Source organism: Podarcis muralis, chromosome 7 (assembly GCF_964188315.1).
Source record: "Podarcis muralis chromosome 7, rPodMur119.hap1.1, whole genome shotgun sequence".
NCBI lineage: Eukaryota > Metazoa > Chordata > Lepidosauria > Squamata > Lacertidae > Podarcis > Podarcis muralis.
The window spans coordinates 12,946,329-12,960,465 of NC_135661.1; the positions used below are offsets into that span (position 1 = coordinate 12,946,329).

The 14,137-nt window shown below is 47.0% G+C and overlaps 1 protein-coding gene across 10 annotated transcripts in view; it reads right to left on the bottom strand.

Moving 5' to 3' along the window:
* Nucleotides 1-339: 339 nt before the first annotated feature.
* The window catches only part of KANSL3 (KAT8 regulatory NSL complex subunit 3), a 35,422-nt gene continuing 21,624 nt past the window's right edge, over nt 340-14,137 (bottom strand). For 7 of the 10 annotated variants that reach the window (XM_028741134.2, XM_028741130.2, XM_028741132.2 and 4 more), the window contains 7 exons: nt 12,610-12,694; nt 10,222-10,376; nt 8,628-8,746; nt 6,496-6,718; nt 5,029-5,177; nt 2,951-3,119; nt 340-1,052 (listed from right to left, as the gene is read on the bottom strand). In XM_028741134.2, the coding sequence (XP_028596967.2) occupies nt 496-1,052; nt 2,951-3,119; nt 5,029-5,177; nt 6,496-6,718; nt 8,628-8,746; nt 10,222-10,376; nt 12,610-12,694 (1,457 nt within the window). In that variant the 3' untranslated portion in view covers nt 340-495. Of the gene's footprint in view, nt 1,053-2,886; nt 3,120-5,028; nt 5,178-6,495; nt 6,719-8,627; nt 8,747-10,221; nt 10,377-12,609; nt 12,695-14,137 lie in introns of all 10 variants that reach the window. The other 3 variants (XM_028741137.2, XM_028741135.2, XM_028741136.2) reach the window with 3 other exon arrangements.

Here is a 14,137-nt window from a genome sequence, read left to right on the forward strand (position 1 = left end):
CCATGCATAATCACTAAAGCCATTCTGTCTGGAGAGAGTCCTGGCAGCATAGCCTCATGAAGATTGCCCCCCCCCCCTTTAGAACTTAATAGCTTGGGGCAGGAATCAAGAACTGATATTCTTAATACAATTGCTGCCTGTAAGGGATCTCCAGTTAGGCAAAATGTTTCGCTCCCCATACAAGGGAGGTAAAAAACATTTCACTATCTGCAAAATGTTTTGGTAAGCAATGCTCTAAGAAACCTACCTAGAAACACCCAGCAATCTACATTCAGCGCTTGTGAAGATTTGAACATTTCTCCCTTCGTAGAAGGCAATGAAGTCAATGATTAAAGAAAGTTATGTACACAAAAAGATACGTTTATTAAAAGTGACAAAGGAAGAAAACAGATGAAGGGTCCTCTTGTCGTGGAGGACAGGAATGAGAGAGCAATACTCCTGCTTCCGTTGCAGAGGCCAAACAGTTCCATGGTACACTGGCGTGCTGCCTCCTTGCTATGGCTTCTGGCTGAGAGCAGGCCCAGCTGTGGCTATGATGGAAGAGCTGGTCAAGTTATTGCCCAATGTGATAAGTGTGGTGCCGGCTCCAGCGGACAACATGCCTTGTGGAAGCAAGTGTCTGTTTGCAAGACTCTCCCTGGTGTGGATGATGGTACTGCTGTCGTCCATGACAGAAGGCACCCTGCCCAGGGTCTCCACAGTCCCAAGCGCATGACCTTTGGTCAGATTAACCTTCTCCACCCTCTGTCCTAGGGCTCGGTCACCCTTCATGGCTGTTAGTGTAGAAGTCAGTATCACCGTCTTGGATGTCGTCTGCAACACAGGTCCCACTTTGGAATGCACAAGGCTGCAGGGTGTGCTAGCTGGGGCGGAGGTGGCGAAGGTCACAGCTCCCACGGGGGCTGAGGAGGAGCTGGAGGAAGCAACGGCAGTTTGGACTGCTGTGGGCTTCACAGAGACGGAAGCGGCCTCTGCCATGACAGATTTTGTGAGGGCAGACAGTTTGGCATCTGACATCACATACAGCGTCTTCATGGGGCTTGTGGTGGTTACTATGCAGGAAGAGGGACAAGAAAGGAGTCTCAGTTGGTGCCCAGGTAATTAAACATCTCTACAATCAAGCACCAGGGTGTCATTTACCAGGCAACACCTGAACAGACACAATTTCAGGAGAGATCCATTATCACTCTATCCTGTTGCACTCAATCTCAGACTGACCACAGCCAGTGACATTCAAATCAGTGAGACAGCCAAGGCCACTATGCTCTCTAGCAACATGCAGACGCTTCTGGTAATTTTTAGAAGACAGTATTCTCAATAACATTCAGGGGAACCCCAAATGGTACAATGGGCTGGGTAAACATGAAAGTGGCAGCATTCTCTCCCATATAATTTCCCACCTTTCTAATATTGTGCCTTGGGCAAAGAGTAGATTGTAAATACTAGGGATTCACATAAAAATCTAATTTGCTTTTGCAGACTCTAGAAGGTTATTTTCTAGGTACTGAGAGGGTACCTAGAAATGTAAGTGGTGGAAAAAACTGCCGGGAAAGCTGCTGATGTTTCAGACAATGCAGGCAAGATAAATTTGAGAAGCACTTTAAAATGGGAAGAAACCAGCTCCCTGGCTCCTAAGCAGCCCCATGTGTCAATGCAGACACTTCACACAGAATTCCTTTTTGGTTTATGGCAGTGGTTCCCAGATCTGGCTATACTATCCCCTGGAAGGGATTACCGGGGGGGGGGGGGGGGCTGGAAGTGTAAATGACTTATCACTTTGAAAAGTCTGTATCACTGGATCAAGGTCATTGGGTTTTAATTGGATTTTGAGTAAATGTGCAATTGTTGCTGTTTTGCATTCTACTGTGTCATCTTCCTTAGTAGGTCATGCAAACCATTCTGCATAATGCTTTTTATAAGGTATAGGACACTATCACTATACTGGACACAGTGATCCATGCGACAGTCATCTCCAGGCTTGACTACTGTAATTCGCTCTACGCGGGGCTGCCCTTGAAGCTGTCCCAGAAACTCCAGCGGGTACAGAATGCTGCAGCGAGGCTCCTCACGGGGTCTTTGCCATGGGAGCATATTCACCCAGTGCTTTTCAAGCTGCACTGGCTCCCGGTGGAGTACAGGGTCAGATTTAAGGTGCTGCTTTTGACCTTTAAAGCCCTTCACGGCCTAGGACCCTCGTACCTACGGGACCGCCTCTCCTGGTATGCCCCACGGAGAGCCTCAAGGTCCATAAATAACAACACCCTAGTGGTCCCAGGCCCTAAGGAAGTTAGATTGGATTCAACCAGAGCCAGGGCCTTTTCAACTCTGGCTCCGGCCTGGTGGAACGCTCTGCCTCATGAGACCAGGGCCCTGCAGGATCTGATTTCTTTCCGCAGGGCCTGTAAGACAGAGTTGTTCCGCCTGGCCTTTGGCTTGGAGTCAATTTGATTCCCTCCCTCCCTCTCTTTCTTTTTTCTTTTCCTTCTCCTGCAATGAGGCTACATTTTAATATTTTAATGTTTCGTTATTTTAATGTTGTATTTTATTTTTGTTTTTAAGTTGTAATCATCCATCTTGTTTTTATTATTGCTTGCAAGCCGCTCTGAGCCTGGCCTTGGCTGGGGAGGGCGGGGTATAAATAAAAAATTATTATTATTATTATTATTTCTAGGGATGAGTTTGTGGAACCAAAGGGACACTGTCTCAAAAGGTTTTGGACCCTCTGTTCCATTCAGGCATTCTGTTTTGAATGAATGAAAGAAACTAGACTGAGCACCTGAGCAACCTAGCTATTTGGACTGTTTCATATTCAGTTCAAATGAACATCAGCGGCTATCTGCCTAAAAAGAGGACAGCTGTTCACCAATGACTACTAAAAGTAGTGACCTGCTACATGATGTACCCCTGCAGCTGGATTTCTAGACGTTGCTCAGATGCCACCATTTCTCACCTACAGATAGTGCTGGTGGCGGCGCTGAGGTTGCTTGAGATGTTGGTTCAGCAGGAGGCACCTCTATGCCGGCCTTGGCTTTGCCAAGTTCCCCCTGAGGCAACAACTTGCTGGAAGGAGTGGAGCTGGAAGCTGCACTGGTGAAGTTTCCAACTGCACTATCTGCGATCTGAAAAATGTAAACACAGAAAAAGAAGAGAAATGGAGGGCAACGAAATGACATTTCTGGCCATAAGCAACTCAGAAGTGTGAGTAAGAAAATGGAAAGGACCAAATACCAAAAGTTATGAGAAAGAACCACCTATACTGCTATAAAAATGTTGTGTGACATGTACATAAAATTATGCCAAAATTTTCATTATTAGGAGGGGAAACCCTGCTTGAATGCTGTAGAAGTGCATAGCAAACAAATGTTTCCCAAGCATACTGTTCTTAAGTCTGTTTGTAAGCCTTAGTAGTGCTACTTAGGGTGTAGGGATGCCCTTTGAACATTGTGCTGCAGTTCCAACTTGTGTATTTCCGATTCCCGGAGATGTAGGTATGGGATGCACACCGGACCTTTTGACCAGGCTGACTCAATAGATCTTTAAATATGCACCAGTAAGTCCCCAGAAACTTCTTCAGCATTTAAGCAAAAGCAGGCTTTGGATTCATACCACAAGTCCATCCCAAATTATTATCTGACATGACACTTTCCACAAGCTCAGAATCAGACGATTCCTTTATGGGGGTGGGACTGAGAAGACAGAGTAGAAAGTGCATGAAGTGGGTTCCATTACAAACTAAATACAGTGGTGCCTCGCAAGACGAAATTAATCCGTTCCGCGAGTCTCTTCGTCTTGCGGTTTTTTTCGTCTTGCGAAGCACGGCTATTAGCGGCTATTAATGGCTTAGCGGCTTTAAGAAACAGGAAACAAACTCGCAAGAACTTGCAAGACATTTCATCTTGCGAAGCAAGCCCATAGGGAAATTCGTCTTGCGGAACGACTCAAAAAACGGAAAACCCTTTCGTCTAGCGAGTTTTTCGTCTTGCGATGCATTCGTCTTGCAGGGCACCACTGTATATACTATCTTCTTTCTTTTAATATATGTTACCTTATTTCTTTTAATAGATGGGATGTGGGTGGAGCTGTGGTCTGAACCACTGAGCCTTGGGCTTGCCGATCAAAAGGTCGGCGGTTCAAATCCCCGCAACGGGGTGAGCTCCAGTTGCTGGGTCCCAGCTCCTGCCAACCTAGCAGTTCAAAAGCACGCCAAAAAGTGCAAGTAGATTAATAGGTACTGCTCTGGTAGGAAGGTAAACAGCGTTTCTGTGTGCTGCTCTGGTGTCGGTGTTCCACTGCACCAGAAGTGGCTTAAGTCATGGCCACCTGACCTGGAAAAACTGCCTGTGGAGCAGATAGACGCCAACTCCCTCGGCATGTTAAGCGAGATGAGCGCCGCAACCCCAGAGTCATTCGCAACTGGACTTAACTGTCAGGGGTCCTTTACCTTTATGTCACTTACGATCTGGTTTAGCCAAACTTTGCCAACCTGGTGTCCTCCAGATCTTTTGGGCTACAACTCTCCTCAACCCAGCCAGCACACAGATCCATGGAGAATGAGGCTCTCAATGACTACTCCTCACAGGAAGTATGTGCCTCTACGCACCATCTGTTGGGAGAGGGCTATTGTGCTCATGTCCTGCTCTTAGGCTTCCCAGAGAGATCTCTTGGACCAGATGGACCTCTTTAGGTTTAACCAAATTCCCAAGATAACTCAAAGTCACAAAAATTAATAATGGCAAAGAGGACGAAACGCCATGTCCTCCATAATGATAGAAGGGCTAAGGGGGATTTGCCAGAGGAGGCAAAACCATCCAGGTGGGTCCTGTGGTAAACAAAGGTGACAAATCATAGCTTGGAGGCAGCTGCTACTAAACCCGTAAGACAGCCAAAGGCTGGCTGGAAAACCCTTAGAGCAAGAGAGAAGAGGAGAAGAAGGCCGAGTGCCCAGGTCAAGGCTTGAAGACAGTTCTGTGACTCTTCTGTCCCTAATGTACCTCACCTGAATGCTAGCGCTCCAGCAGGCAGAATTACCTGGGGTGGAGGTGGTGGGGACCGTAGCAGCAGCTGCTGCTGCTCTTCCAGCTGGGGCTGGATGCTTCCCATGGCTGCCTGGCTGAGGGTCGTGACTCGGCTGGCCTGTCCTCGCAGAGTCACTGTGATGGTGGTTGGAGCTTTTAAGCCTGGTGGAAATGGAGAGGGAAAGGTCACTGATGCAAGTTGCCCTGGGAACACACATATGCCAGAGTTGGCAGCCACAAAACATAAATTAGGAGTTAGGTTTACAACTGCCCTTCTATGGGCAGAGACTTTAGAGACTGACATCATCATTGAGGGATAACCAGCCTCATATAACCAAAATGCTTAAGTCTAATTAATGCATGAATAGGTCAATGCCATAGAGTAAGATATCTAGCCACACTTAGCTTGGTCACACCCCATCACCTTGGGAGGAAGAAAGTAAAATCTATTGTTTCCTTCAGTCTACCATGTGAACTCTGGTGTGTAGAGGTCTGAGCTCCAAGCTCAGATCACATGGCTTTTCTACAAACCATCATTGTGTTCCTGTACCAAATAAATCAGGAACTTTAACCACTTTGGAACTAACTTAAGTTTTGCTGCCTGTGTTTTCTGAATGCTGTATGGAAAACACATGAATCTGACCTTTGAAAGTTTGTAAGTAAACCATTTTTAACTTACCAAACATGGTCTTTTTCTATACTAGAGGAAATGGGGAACTTTGGAAGGAATTTAGAAGGGCATATTTTAAAGGTATAATTACTTCGCTGCACATTCCGTCATTTTAAATCTCGGGGGGGGGGGGTTATCTCACCAAAGATTACTTGCCCCAAACCTGTATCTTGGGGCATCCAGGGAATTCTCCTTTTTTATACCTACTTTTTTCCTTGCCAATCAACAGTTAGGAGGCTAGTGAAGGGCAAAGCCTCGGGTGGGTTTTTTTGTTTGTTTGTTTTTGTTTTGTAGGCTCAGTGCTGGAAAATCACACTTGTATCTCCCCCTTTCTTCAAGGAGCTCAGGGTGGTGCAACTAGGATTAGGCCTCTTAATCTTTAACCTGTGATAGCAAGCCCAATTTACCCCAAACTACCCAGTCAGCTTCCAAGCTGAGTGGATATTTTAACTTGGGTCTCTGCAGTCAAAGACTCCATGATGGCTCTGTTCATCAAGGTCTGCAGAAGCATGAAAGCTTGCACCAACCTCATCAGCTAATAACTGCAACACTTGCAGTTGCTGTTGACCCTATTGTTTTTGCTACTGAATTCTGATTCACAGAAATGCAAGTTTCTGAATAAAGGAATACTATAGCATCCTGGCTCCATGTGTGTTGTAGTTGGTGTTTTGGCCCCAATCAACTCGCTCCCTCGTCAGTAATGCCACAGTATTGCATACCCACTGGTGAAGCCACAATCCAAGGAAAAGTGACACTGGTCACCACAGAACATAATTATTCCCTGTTCTGCCATTACAGCTGGACTCTTACCTGTCCCCTGACCAGAGATGTGAGCCAAGCCAGGAAGGCTGCTTGCAAGTTTTGCCAGCCCCCCATTGGTAAGCAGCTGGTGAATAGTGGTGGGCTTCCCACTTGCTGAGCCTCCAAGAGATGCCAAGGTTGTGGCAACTGGGATGGTGCGGACGATGGTGCCTGTACTTGTGGTGATGGTGCTCAGGTTCTGGAGTGGGGCTGAGGTCTTCAGCGCTGAGGTCTGCAAGGTGGAAAAAGAGGAACAGGTTATAAGAATGAAACATCGCTGGGCAGGAGGCCTCTCCCTTTTCCCTACTTCATGCTACGATATCTAAGGGGTTAACCAGGTTTTCTCAAACTTGGGTCCCCAGCTGTTGTTGGACTACAACTCCCACCATCCCTGACCACTGGTCCTGCTAGCTAGGTAAGGTAAAGGTAAAGGTAAAGGACCCCTGGATGGTTAAGTCCAGTCGAATCTGACTATGGGGTGCGGTGCTCATCTCCACTTTCTTTTTTTAAAAAAAATATTTTTAATTAAGTTTCCATTTACCAAATTAAACATATCATACCAATTAGTCCAAATTGTATCAATGCACATCATAAAGTCCAAATGTTTTCCAAATTAAATTTTTTTGTGGGGGGTACCCATGCTTCGCGATCGGCAGGAGTTCAATCGTCTATATTTCTGCTGCTTTCATGTTTACAATGATGTTTTCAGTCCCATCTTCTCAACTCTTTGTTATTACTCATTTTCCTTTTCAGTCACCTCCGAGTTCTCTCCACAAGTGGCTTGAAAGAAACAGTCTTATTTATATCTCTGTGTGGGCTTTGTAATGCTCTCTCGTAGATCTCTCACAGAAATCCAATAGTCCAGGCTTTCGTTCGAGCAGACATTCGTCATCTTGCCACTCCGATGAAATACAGTCTAAATGTCCGCTCATTAACTTTCCAGACCCGCTGTCTCTCCAGGAGGATAACAGCCCTTTCAAATTTACGATCCCAGCCTGATAACCGATCCACAGCTCTTCCTCCCTAAGACCATCTATCGTGCAGCAAAGGTCTGCCTCTCCATATCGGGTCACATTTCTTGCTGCGTCACAAAGAGAGCCTCTTTTCTTTCCAGGTCTTTCCCAGAATAAAACCTTTAATTCATGTTATTCCCCCCCCCCCCCCCACAGTTCATTTTTAATCCCACTTGCAGATTGGTCATTGAGACGGTTCTTTAAGGGGGAGGGTTGTTAAGTAAATCACATAGAAAAAGTAGAAAGTCTCCCCCCCCCTTTCCGCTCTGTTCCACCTACCAACATGTCTGCGGTTCTCTGATGTTATCTCTGTTCCTTCCGTCCCAATCTTCTTCATCTCAGTGGTAAAATTATTAGCAGATAAAAACACTCCTGACCTCTCTTGAAGCATGTGCATTTACTTCTCCAATTTTTTTCTTCTTTTTAAGCAATGCAACCAGGCTCGCTCCTGAAAGCAACTGACAGGGAGCTCCGAGCCTGTACGAGGGCTTTCCGCCCAGTGCCTCTCACCCCCTCCTTCATCCGAACTTGGGGGTGATTTATGGCAACCGAGGGCAAGGGCAGCATCTTCCCATTTCCCTGGGAAGATGAGGGAGACTGATTTACTCCCCATAATCAGCCTCTAATTACCTCATGCAAGCTGGATAGATGGTATGTCAGCCATCTTCCAAGGCGCCCCTAGCGGCCCCCGCTCATCTCCACTTTCATGTGAGGGAGCCGGCATTTGTCTGTAGACAGCTTTTCTGGGTCATATGGCCAGCATGAGTACACTGGTTCTGGCGCACGGAACACCGTGAGAACCGTGAGAAGTGCCAGAGTGCATGGAAACACGGTTTACCTTCCCATCACAGTGGTACCTATTTATCTACTCATGCTGGTATGCTTTCAAACTGCTAGGGTGGCAGGAGCCGGGACAAAGCAATGGGAGCTCACTCTGTTGCGGGGATTCGAACCGCCGACCTTATGACTGGCAAGCCCAAGAGGTTTGGTGGTTTAGACCACAGCATCACCCACATCCATAACTAGGTATGATGGGAGTTGTAGCCCAACAACAGCTGGGGATTCATGTTTGAGACCTTTGGCCCACTGGTTGACCAGGGACCCCACAGGTTGCTCACATGGACCTACCTGAGCCAAAGGCCCTGCAGCAGCAGCAGCAACACTTGTTGGGAGAGCGGCTGGCTTTGTGCCAATGTCCTGCAGGCTGAAGCTCAAGCCTTGCAGGAGGCTGCTGGCAGAAGCTGCCCCTGGAGATAAACCAAAGAGAAGCAAGAGGGTTATTCATTCTGTGCTTCAAGAAACAAATTTGCTGTCTGAACCAACAATCTGATCCTATCAGACAACTCAAGAACAGCTTTGGAGCTAACAACCCAGGGTAGCCAGCCAGATGCACACTTCTCTCCCCATTCAGCTGATAGGCCTGGACTGCACATCTGAAGCCACCGCAAGCCTCTGTGAAATGCAAGAGGAGGCTTCTTACTCATGTCACCCAGCAGCTCTGTGCCAGAGAGGCGTGCCTTATGGAAGGAGGATAAAAAGAAGAAGCGTTGAGCAAGTGAAGGCTGGACTGTGAAGGTTGTGTTCACAAGAGAACCATGAGAGAAGGACGGAACAACATTCACAAAGGAGCTACTGCTATAACTGCTGAGGACAAAGTAAGGAGAGAAAGATAAGGAAGTCGGTATGCTTTGTGATTAAAGCATTAGAAACAAAAAGAAACTATTGTCATATATGGAAATAGCTGCCCCTTTGCTTGTAAGAGCTTTTTTCATATCTGGGGTGTCACCCCTCAACTACTTGCCAGCTGAGGTTGTGTGTCACTGGCCTTACAATGCCGAAATAAATGTCCTGTTGGACTGATAACTGGTGTCTGGATTTTATTGGCCATTGCAGGCTGAACCCACAGGGTACTGGGTTTGAATCAATACAGTGGTGCCCCGCAAGACGAATGCCTCGCAAGACGGAAAACCCGCTAGACGAAAGGGTTTTCCGTTTTGGAGGTGCTTCGCAAAATGAATTTCCTATGGGCTTGCTTCGCAAGACGAAAATGTCTTGCAAGTTCCTGCAGGGTTTCCCCCCCCCCCCCTTTTTCCCAAGCCGCTAAGCCGCTTATCAGCTGATCCGCTAAGCCGCTTAACAGCTGATCGCTAAGCCGCTTATCAGCTGATCCACTAAGCCCGCTAAGCCGCTAATAGCGCTAATCCGCTAAGCGGCTGCTTTGCAAGACAAAAAAACCGCAGGACGAAGAGACTCGCGGAACAGATTCTTTTCGTATTGCGAGGCACCACTGTATTTCCCCAACAGCCTGGCGTCAACACCACTGTCTTTTGGGAGTGGTGCTAGGTGGAAAAGGCTTTTAAATAAGCACTGTGAAGTTTTTTGTATTAACTCATCCTTACTTATTCCATTGTTGATCATGTCTTACCTGCTATCCTGGTTTTGATTTTCAATTGATGGCTTACATTTTTTGTTTAATTGTTGGCTTTTAAACCTTTCATTGTTAGCCACCCTGGAAGCACTGTTTGCTGAAGGCCTTCAGAGTGGCAAATTTAATAAAAATACAAATATTCAAAAACTGAGGTCTTCTCAATCTACCTTGATGGCAGAGTGCACCAGCAGTAAAGGCATTCTCCGATGCAGGCCAGAGGCAACGGTTGCTTTCAGAGGCCTGGTGGGGGTAATCTTGCCTTTTCACAGAAAGAGAGAGAGAGTCAGAAGTTACCTTGGACAGCGTTGCTCGGCTGGGCCTGCATACAGTGTGTGCCACTTGCCACCAGCCTGTTCTGCAGAGCATGGAAAGCACTTGGGGCTGTGCTGCTAGGGATCGTGGCCAAGGGGGTGGGGCTGATAGAGGGGCTGTCTGCAGCAGAACTTGGCCTGGGCGGGGGAGGAAAAAAAGGAAAAGCAGTTGAATTATTAAGCACACACACACTGCACACAGATCTTGGCATGGGGTAAGTGGAATTAAAGGTAAAGGTAAAGGTACCCCTGCCCGTACGGGCCAGTCTTGACAGACTCTAGGGTTGTGCGCTCATCTCACTCTAGAGGCCGGGGGCCAGCGCTGTCCGGAGACACTTCCGGGTCACATGGCCAGCGTGACGAAGCTGCTCTGGCGAGCCAGAGCCGCACATGGAAACGCCGTTTACCTTCCCGCTAGTAAGCGGTCCCTATTTATCATCTTGCACCCGGGGGTGCTTTCGAACTGCTAGGTTGGCAGGCGCTGGGACCGAGCAATGGGGAGCGCACCCCGCCGCGGGGATTCGAACTTCTGACCTTTCGATCGGCAAGCCCTAGGCGCTGAGGCTTTTACCCACAGCGCCACCCGCGCCCCGTGGAATTGCTCAGTCACAAATGAGATTTGCTTTTCCTCCAAAGGCATTGTTTGGCTCCCCTGCACGCAGCACCTGGAGCCACTTGCTCTGCAGGTGCCCTTTCTGGGGTGCGTCCGCGCCAGTGCTTGCAGCACATGGTAGCTTGGCTTGCATAGTTTCTTCTGTGCCATGCTGACTGTAGGCCACTTCACACTTACATGCACTTTAAGAATGAAGTGAATAAACTTTAAGAAGTTTTTCTCCCTCTCGTATAACACTAGCAGTAGTGTGCACCCAATGAAGCAGAACCGTGGAAGATTCAGGACAGATAAAATACAGTGGTGCCCCGCAAGACGAATGCCTCGCAAGACGAAAAACCCGCTAGACTAAAGAGTTTTCCGTTTTTGAGTTGCTTCGCAAGACGATTTTCCCTATGGGCTTGCTTTGCAAGACGAAAACGTCTTGCAAGTCTTGCGATTCCCCCCCCCGCTTCCCCCCTTTTTTCTAAGCCCCTAAGCCGCTAATAGCCTTTTAGCAGCTAAGCCGCTAAGCCTTTAATAGCTGCTAAGCCGCTGATAGCGCTAATACGCTAAGCCGCTAATAGGGTTGCTTCGCAAGACGAAAAAACTGCTAGACGAAGAGAATCGCGGAACGGATTCTTTTCGTCTTGCAAGGCACCACTGTAAAGTCCTTTTCCACACAGTGCAGAGTTATCGACTATGGAACTCCCTCCCACAGGAGGCAGTGATGGCTACCAAGCCAGATGGCATTAAAAGAGGATTAGACAAATTCGTGGAGGAGAAGGCTGTCCCTGGCTACTAGCCATGATGGCTCTGCACTGTCTCCAGTCAGAAGCAGCAGTGCTTCTGAATACCAGTTTCTGGAAACCACAGGAGGGGAGCTGGCACTTGTGTTCCATTCCTGCTTGCAGGTTTCCCATTGGGGCATCTGGTTGGCCACTGTGAGAACAGGATGCTGGACTAGCTGGGTCATTGGTCTGATCCAGCAGGCTCTTCTTCTGTATTTGGGTAGTCCTGCTGGACCACACCAATGACTGGTCTTGTCCAATTTGCTCCATTTCCCATATTAGCCAGCCAGGTGCATATGAGAAGCCCATTATGAGGGCATCAAGGGGCTCTTCCTGCTGCTTCTTCACAGCACACAGTGTTTAGACCATGGAGGGAACAGATAAGTCATCATGAGGCCCCTCAGGATGGTGTTGGTAGGCCCATCCTCCATAGATGTGTAAAATCTCCTCCTAAGGGTGGGATAGATTATTGTAATCATTCAGTGGCGTAGCGTGGGGGGTGCAGGGGGGGCCGGCCGCACCGGGCACAACATCTGGGGGTTAGGGTTAGGGGGTGCAAATCCACGGGTTAGGGGGCGCAAATTACTTGCCTTGCCCCGGGTGCTGACAACCCACGCTACGCCACTGTAATCATTTATTAAATTTCTATACCACCCTTCATCCGAAGATGACAGGGTGGTTTACAATATAAAAATACATACCATAATACAATACCCCTGCTAAGCAACTGACCATCATTATTACACACACTGTTTTGAAAGGAAGGGAAGATTAATTTTTAAAATGAATGAATGAATGCACCGTGCATCAATGAATTCCATAAATGAAGCATTTCTCAGAGTTGGATATGTGAACTGATTTCCATGGGGAAAACACTGGTGATTTGAGATTAGCAAGGCAACTCTTTGTGACAACTCATTCACAAATGCAGCCTACCCCTAAAAGATGCATGAATTGGTCCTAAATGCATCGAAGGCCAGCAGATACTCACTTGGAGGTGGCAAGCAATCCAGGCGCCTCCTTTACAGCCAAGGCGGATGGTCCCAAGGTTGCAGCGATAGGCTTCCCTGCAGCTACTGCAAAAGGAAAAAAAGGAGTAAGAGGAGTCAGTTTCTGTTGCAGTATGTCTGAAGGACTGAAAAAGACCAAGCATCAACCTCCAATAACCCATAGCCTGACACTGCCGTGAAAGATGCAAGAAATACCACGTCACTATGTGACTCACTCAGCACATACAGCAGAGTAGCAATTGAACTGGATTCTAGACTCCAAACAGCCTCACTGCCTCCAAAGCACCAGCCTGTCTAGTTTGGAAGCAGCAATCAGCACTCCTGCCTGCTGATTTAATTTATACTTATTTCCCTTATTCTGTTATGCCAAACACCCTTCTTTCTTTACTACCTCTTAGCACTGGCCAATCATTCATAGCAGAGCTTGTCTTAAAGCATCTCTCATATAAAATACACAGGAACAGAAGCAAGTTAAAATCACGCGTTTATTGCAGTGTTTTGGATACAAATGAAAATCTGTCTTGCACATTCCACCTGTCCACGTATGGTAAGAGGGAATTCTTGTTTGGTTCAAGTTTACTTCTGCATTTCATTATTGTCTGTGAAAAGAAATAAAGTTTGGATAATTAAAAAATTAAAAAGAGACAGAGACTTTCAAAGCTGATAAATTTATGCCCCAGTGATTAAACAGGGATTAGTTAATTTGTACAGTAAAAATAAATAAATCTACTGTTGAATTAACTAAAGGGAAGATTTACAAAAGTATAACAATTTACAGCTTTGGAAGTCTCCATGTCCAGATGTGCTCAAACTACTATGTGAAGCCCTCTTCGTAGAAGGGTTGGCCCGACAGCCTACTCTTGCTTCCATTTTAAAAGCCTTAGCTGATTTATCCCCAATAAATGTTTCAAGGGTGGCTATCCTATCTCCTGGTTCACATTGAGCTTGGGCGCCCATGCAAATCACTAGTCCACTCTAGAAGGAGTTCCCGTTTAGCAATGTGATGCCGCTGTTACATCATGGGCTCATCAGCAAATGCAGTCATTCCCATTCAGGGTCCTTCCCTCATATGTGAGGGCAGCGAACCGAGATGTGCACTAGAGTGTGCCCTCCTTCAGGGAGCTGTGGCCACTCCCAGCCCCTTACCAGCATACTTGTGTAAGCCATGCACACATCCGCACAGTTGCTGCATCCAAACATGCTACAGGTTAGGAAATCATTTGCAATCAACTACATAGTTCAGGCTATGAGAATGTTACAAAACAATAATCACATCTAGAAGCTGGCTTTGCCAAGAATTCTGAAATCACAAAGGATCTTGCAATGGAAGTCAGCATCAGTCCTAGAAAGAGCTTTTCCTATGGGGGATCTAGAGCTCCCAGGTGGAAGATTTTGTGGAAAACACTTCAACCTGTTAGTTTTGGAAAAGCTAATTATATTGGCTCAGAAACCAAATGCCATGGACATCAGAAAGAAGAATATTTTAAAAAAATGAACAGACCACTGGCC